The 7,692-nt window shown below is 31.1% G+C and overlaps 1 protein-coding gene across 1 annotated transcript; it reads right to left on the bottom strand.

The window, feature by feature from the left end:
• Positions 1–3,053: 3,053 nt before the first annotated feature.
• LOC105803634 (monooxygenase 1) lies at positions 3,054–6,588 on the bottom strand. Its single transcript, XM_012635928.2, has 6 exons — positions 6,509–6,588; positions 4,884–5,030; positions 4,634–4,684; positions 4,263–4,437; positions 3,952–4,180; positions 3,054–3,739 (listed from the first exon to the last, which is right to left on the bottom strand). The coding sequence occupies exons 1-6, from the start codon at positions 6,586–6,588 to the stop codon at positions 3,222–3,224; spliced, it is 1,200 nt and encodes a 399-aa protein (XP_012491382.1). The 3' UTR covers positions 3,054–3,221.
• Positions 6,589–7,692: the final 1,104 nt, after the last annotated feature.

The raw sequence follows: 7,692 nt of genomic DNA, 5'->3' as shown, positions 1-7,692 counted from the left end.
AAGGATCTGCTTAAAGTATCAGTAAATAGTTAAATTTTTCATCTAGAACTCTCTAAGTTCTTTTGAACTTACTTAGTTACCTTTGGCGAGTTGTGTGATTGTGGTTGCAGTTATAAAAGGATCTGCTTGAAGTATTAGTAAATAGTTAAATGTTTTCATCTGGAACTCTCTAAGTTCTTTTAAACTTACTTAGTTACCTTTCGTTATCAGGCTTGCTGTTGAAGAAAATGAATTTTTGTTGGATTACACTAAAAGACATCTGCTACTGTGAGACTTCTGTTATTTTGTACTATGCATGACATGAGGGGGCTAATGTCTAGATGTCTATTTTGAGAAGAAACTTGTATATAAAACGTTAGATAAACAAGCTATGTTTTTATTGAAAACTCATTGAAATTAGAATAGTTTTAAAGTGCTATAGTTTGTTTAATGAATGTGTTTCATTATATTTTGAATGTTATATGGTTTATATTCTATTCTATAAAAGATAACTAGAACTACAATTTTACTAAGTCTATGCTAGATACAGTTTTTAAAGATAAATAGTTTTTAAGAAGTGACACGACATACTTGGATCCTCCTAAAGGATCAGGTTTAGCTTGTTACAGTTCCCATGCATGAATCACATTTTATTTGGTAAAATTTATTCCTAATCCTTCCTTGTTTTCCATCTATTCCTATGTTTCTAACTTAACTTTTTAATTTTCACTCTTTTGCCCCACTACTTTTCGTTTTTCTACAATTTAGTCATTACCTCAAATCAAATTTTTCTATCCCGAAATTATTTCTAATTTCTATCAACTCTAGTTACTTTATATAATTTTACTCTAAAATTCCTATTTAATCAATTTTCGAAAATTCTCTAATTTTTCTAACCCGACACGCCACTGAACCACACCTTTTATACTTTGAGGATGTTACAATGAAAAGCATGTTGGAATATTAAATACATCAATATATGAAACTATGAGACATTAAGATAAGTATTGAATAAAAAGTTGGGAATTATATGATTAATGATTTTCGTGATAAAATTAAAATTAGTGTATTTAATGTCATATTTATATATTTGCTTTAATTAGCCTTAATGTATTGATTTTGAATTATATTAACACCACTAAGTATTCAATACTTAGTGTACGGTTATGTTTATTTTCATGCGCAGGTTTCAAATGAGAATTTCCATATATTTAAAGTGGTCAAGCATCCAAATCAATAGCTCATATCGGAAATCATCTTAACACCTTTTTTGTATTTATATATGTTTTGGTATATGACATGTACCTAGGATAATTTTGTGGCTTGTTAATAAGCTAAAGTTTTGGTATTTTGGTTTAAGGTCTGAAAGTTGAACTTAATCTTGTGATTTAGAAGTTATTATGCTTGATCTTATAGACATTGAATATGCAAATTGGTTGACTATATGTTGATGCATTAGAACCTTGGCTTTGATGTTGTTGAATGTGATTTCATGTGGTGAATTGATGGCTATACATCGATACTATGTTTGGACATTTTTTAGGTATAAATTGGAATGAATTATAGGGTTTAAAATGCTCAAATTAGGTAAAGTTACTATTTAGTCACGAGACAAGAAGAACATGTCTCGAGACCCTAAGAGTAAATTTGCCATTTTAAGGTGTTGTAATAGGCTTAGTCTTGAGACCAGCTTAAGAGGTCTCAAGACAACTGAGCTTATGTCTCAATACAAAGTGGCCTTTGTCTTTATCTCAAGACAAGAGCATATCGAAGCTAAATTAGTTTTTCCCTATTCTAGGTCTTCAGACAATGACCTTTTATCTCGAGACAGTCAAACATTGAAACTAAAATAAGAAAACAGGGGAAGCTTGTCTCGACATGCATTCGAATGTCTCGAGACATAGCATAGAAATTTTGGAAATTGAGTTTGGATTTGATTCCCAACTCCCAAATTGACTTATCTTAAATCCATAAATTGATTAATTAAATTATTAAACGCTATATATATGTAAGGTTGTGATTAAAATGGATGATTCAATTGATATAAATGATATTTGTGCATTGAATGATATGTTTATGAAGTAAATTAGCCTAAGTTGCTTTGGTAACATAATGTGACATCACACATTCGAATCCAACAACCAAATCGGGTGTGGGGATTTACAGTTTATTAAGACTTGCTAACATAATGAAGATATAGTATAATCCTTACTAAACAACAGCTAAACTAGTCGAATACAATATAATAATAACAAAACAAGGTAAGCAAGGATTGCTGGCAAAAACGACTTTAACGTTCCAATTCGATCCAACTTCCTCAATCCAATGGATTATATAGACTCGATCTAATCCAATTCGATTCTCCAAATAAGTTTCTCCAAGTGATATGATCTTCATTGATCGGTTAATATAATCCACGATCTCAGTTCAACCTAAAAAATCTGGTTTAATAAATTTTCAATCATCTAAATATAGAAAGTAGCCAGTCTGGCAATGGTTAAAGGAAGTGGACACTTAAGCACAATATCATAATCTAAATTTTGTTCAAACCCAGTTCATTTACAACCTTATAAATTAATTAGACTGTAGTTCAATACATAATTTATATATTCGCTGCTTTTTCTTCTGTTGATTTTGCCTTATGTTGGTGTTAAATTCTAACCACACCGATTCATGATCAAAGCACGCATAATAATTTAAAACGAGTAAATTGAACTTACTCAATTCAATAAAATTGACTCAATTCTTAAAACATTCTAAAAAGCTTCTTGAAGCTTGCTGACCTAGTATACAGTCCAAAAACTTGTAATTTACAATGTTAATTTGAAATTTATTAGATAGAGATAATAGAGAAATTAAATTTCCTTAGAACTCTATCTTGAAGATGGATTTGCATCTAAGCCAGGGACTCAACTAGAGTAATTACTTTTAATTTTCTTACTATTTCGTTTTAGCATTTTGGATAATTATTTGAAATTCTCAGTTTGAGTGTTGAAAGTAAATGCTTCCCCTAAAGTCGTGCGACGTCTCATACAGAAGGTCAGCCACCGGCTACTTTAATGTAGACGGATAAATTGAAAATGTTTTCTAAAAATGTTAATAAAATGATACGTTTCAAAGTGAGGAGACCGAGTTGTTTCGTCACTTCTATTCACCAACAAATAATAGTTCGAGTGCATTAACATCCCAGAGACGCATAAATTCAAACATGTTGTGGGTACCACGTGTGATTTTCCAGCTACTCAAAGACGTCCACAATCATAGCGGGTGTTAGCAATTTTGTCTCTAAACAGAATAATTAGGGTAATAATGCATAAGCCTCTTACCAGCAAAGCAGAAGTATCATGCATGGTTCCCACCACAAAAGTTTCCAAAGACAACCAAAACACTCTCATTTTTCGCTCCTTAGCATATTGATCTAACGCTGCCCTTGCTGCTTTCATACCGGTTGGATCAAGGGAGATGCCCATGTTTTGCGATAAGCATCTGGCAAGCACAACCGCATCCTCTAACGATGCGGACCCACCTTGTGCGAGGAATGGAGCCATTGCATGCAACGCATCCCCGGCGAGTGTCACCGTCCCTTTACAAAATTTGGTTCGAAGCAAATCCCAAGGTGCTCGATACCTCATTTGATCAGTCAGATGTAAGGAGTCGACGTCGCTGTTGTTTATCATCTCCGTTATGTGGTTAGGGAAACCCTTTATTGCTTCCACAGTTGACTCTTTGATGAGCCTCTGGTCTTTCGAAACCATTGAATCTGCTAAATTTAAACCATTTATAGAATTTGGAAATCTGTCTAAAAATTAGACCTGAACAAGGGTTCCACTATTGGATCAGTCTAAGTTTAAAGGCTTCGAATTAAATCAAATTTAAGCTAATGCGTCAATATTATACATAAACCCGATCAGCTTCGATCATGGGCTGAAAACCATGACGACATTTGATGTGATGAAAAAGTGAATAAAGTACCTGTGGAAGTTAGTTTCCGAGTTAAAAACCAATAGACGTCATTGTGATTGATGGGCAGAAGTCCAAGGCGAACACCATCTTTGTCGAAAAGATAGAAGGCGGTGCCAAATGGATGAAGTGTTTGATAATGAGTCACACCTCTAATGGCGCATGTAGAGAAATGCCTCGACGAGTTTAGTCCAACAATGCTTGCAACCACTGAGTTCACACCATCACATCCAATTATAACCTGCATGCATGCATCCACCTTTATATGAATGATCCGACAGATCGAATATCGACCCCAGAGCATATATAAAGTATTTATATACCCTGGGCATGAGCATAGTTCCATCATGTAGATGAAGAATGGAATAAGCAGACGTGTTGGCATCTACTTTTATGGAAACCACTTTGCATCCCAAGCGGACGGTATTTGGTGGCAATTCCTCAGCTAATGTCTTCATCAAGTCACTGCGTCTCAAGCATCTACATTCACCACCATTTCTGCCATTCGAACCCAGCTACATTGGCTTTATCTCTTTAATTAATTTAAAACCATTGATTCCATTATATATAGTACATGTATTTTAGTATGATATGGGAATCTTGGTTTTGTACAATTATAAATTAACAATAATTGCATTTTTATTTGGAAAGTGTTGAAAAGTCTAACCAAAAAATACAAGAACGGTAAACTTACCCAACCGGCAAACCTGTGTGCTTACCATCCTTAACCGTAATGTAATGTCCCCTACATGGAACCAAAATCATAGTCAAATTAAATACTTGGTTTTTTTAAGCTTAAAATTTTACTTTTATTATTTGGTCAAAATATAAACAATTTTCTGGGGAAAATGAAAACCAAACATTTATTAAAGAAATAAAATAAAACCCTTGTTAAAATTAAATTTTAAAAATATATATAAGTAGAGAAAAATGAATAATCTTACGATTGTATAGGAAGAGCAGTTTGCCGAAGTTTAGAGGCAATGCCGAGTTGATGGAGAGCTCGCCACCCGTTTGGTTGCATTATAATACAAGCTCCGGTGGCTCTCAACTTCTCTGATTTTTCTAATACTATACTTTCTAGGCCTTTCCTGCATTTACATTCACATTACATGATGCCAAATGCGCTGTGTGGTGTTTCATTAAAATCAAAATTTTATATGTATAACTACATTATATAAAAGTTGACACATGATATTGTATTTTGGATAAAAATATATATAATTGTGAGAGTTCTCAAGAAAAATAGTATAAACACAACAAATTCGACATAAAATATTTATACCATTATTTAACCCTTAATTGAGTTAGTGTCATGAGTTAACCGAGCATCAACTTAGTTAGAAAATTATAAAATGTCATTTCATAATTAAACTAAGTTATATTATTCAACGGTACTTTAATTTTTTTTAAAGGTACAATGACTTTTTTATCCTCCAACTTTACAAAAAAAAAATCATTTTAGCCAAATTTTCGCCTCTTTTAGCCCTTGAACTTGTATTTTTGTTAAATCACCCCAAAATAAATAGAAAAGTTAACATTTGCTAACTTTGTTAATGTATACACGCGATTGTCATATGGATCACACGTTAGAATTTAATTAATTTTTAAAATTAAAAATATAAAAATTATTTTAAAAAATTAAAACCGTTAAAATATTAAAGAAGTATAAAATTTTAAAAATATATTTTTAAAATTTTAAAATTAATTAAATGTTGACATGCTATCCACATGGCAATATATGTGTATACCACGTTAGCAAAGTTAACAAACGTTAATTTTTCCATCTATTTTGGGTTATTTTACAAAAATGTAAGTTCAATGGCTAAAAGATGTGAAAAATTAAATGGATGGTTAAAATGACTTTTTTGTAAAGTTGGAGGAAAAAAGTCATTATACCTATTCTGAAAAACAAAATAAAAATATGATATGAACTCACACCAATTGCATTGGTAAAACCTTAATTTTATCACTTAACCGAAAAGTTTTTATTTTTTATACATTTTAATTTTATTATGCATATTTATACATATTTCATGTGTTATTATTATTAATTAGCTTCAAATCACACATTTCACTATTTTTTTATGTTGTTTTTAAACACCCTCTATATTCTAAGGACGTAATTTACGCACACATATATGTGTGATAGAATTTCTAGCATGTATAAAAGCCAATGAGACTTTGGCATTGTTGATTAAGACCAAAATCTTGGATCCTCAAGCACCCAGGTTCAAGTCTCACTATGTGCAATTACAATGTGGGGATTACATGTTATGGATGAGTTTTGTTCGATTCTTTATCTATTATGCTTTGTATGATTTTGATTTTAAATTATAGCCGCTCGAAATATGTATTTATATTTGTATGAATTTACTTTATTCATAATAATAACACTTCAAAAAAATATTTGTATAAAAAATTAACTTAAAATATTACATAATCAATTGGTTTAAATTTAATTATAAAAATATAAAACTATATTATAAAAAATATTTTGATGCATCTGAAATTAAGTATGGAAGCAAAAGAAACTAGAAGAGAAGAAATGGTAGATAAATAGATAAACCTGTGAAGAGCAAGAGCAGTGGCAAGTCCACATATTCCTCCTCCAACAATCACGATCTTTTCTTCTTCACTCTTTTCCATTTCCACTCCACTCTTCTATGCTTCTCTTCTTCCTCCAAGGAAACCCTTTTCTTTTTATTATATGTATGTATGTATATATATATCACCTCTGCTAATGAATTGCCAAATTCTCTCTGTGTGTGCTTTTTTCTCAGTAACTTTAAAGCTACACTTAGAGAGAAAGAAATTTGGTACCTAAAGGGTGAGACGCTCTTGTATATCTTGTTTGATTATAGCTTTAGGTTAAATTATTTTTAGGGCAAATTTATTTTTTATTTTTAATTTTAACTAAATGAATTTTTTTGCCAATAATTGAATGGTTTAAAATTAATTTTATAATTTCAAAAGAAATAATTTTAAATAATAAACTAACGTTCGAATGTCTTTTACAAATATCTTAAACATGTTTACATCTAATATATATATTCATAAAAAAATATTCTTTAAAATAACTGTTGATAAAGTTGTTTAAAAATAAAAACAAAACTATTAAAGATTTGTTTTCCATCAATTAGTTAGTTAATAGTTAATTAGTGTAACATATAAAGATTGTGAACGTAGCATAAACGACACACCTCAGCAACATCCGGAAATAGTGTCGTAATTAATGGCCCACGCGAGACTGGTGAAACAATGCATACATGCATAAGTTTAAAGTTTGGATAAACTACGTCCAAGCAACTCTAAAATAAAACTTATCCTATTTTCATCACTTTAACTTTTTTTAATTTAGTCACTCTAATTAAAATAAATGCTCGAACTAATCAATACTGCGTTAAAAATTCCATTAATCAACTAACGGATTACTGATATAATATGACATATTAGCCAATTGAATGACGAGTCATGTCACTTTTTTTTTACTTTTGACTAAAGCTTAAAGACTTCTTCATAATTATCACAAAACATTTTTTTTTCTTTCTCTTCTCTCTGAAAACCAGAACTGCCACCATCGTTTTCTCTTCTCTTTTGTTCACCACTGTTGCCGGCATGTGCCGAGGCAATATGTATTACAACACAAGGGAAAGGTTCCTTGCACATCATTAGGGGCGAAGCTAGAATTGTCGATAAGAGGTTAGGATATTTATATAAAATGTGGGGCCTACTTTTAATAAGGTAATTTTA

This window comes from Gossypium raimondii, chromosome 11 (genome assembly GCF_025698545.1).
Source record: "Gossypium raimondii isolate GPD5lz chromosome 11, ASM2569854v1, whole genome shotgun sequence".
Classification (NCBI taxonomy): Eukaryota; Viridiplantae; Streptophyta; class Magnoliopsida; order Malvales; family Malvaceae; genus Gossypium; species Gossypium raimondii.
This window is presented reverse-complemented; position numbering and strand designations above follow the sequence as displayed.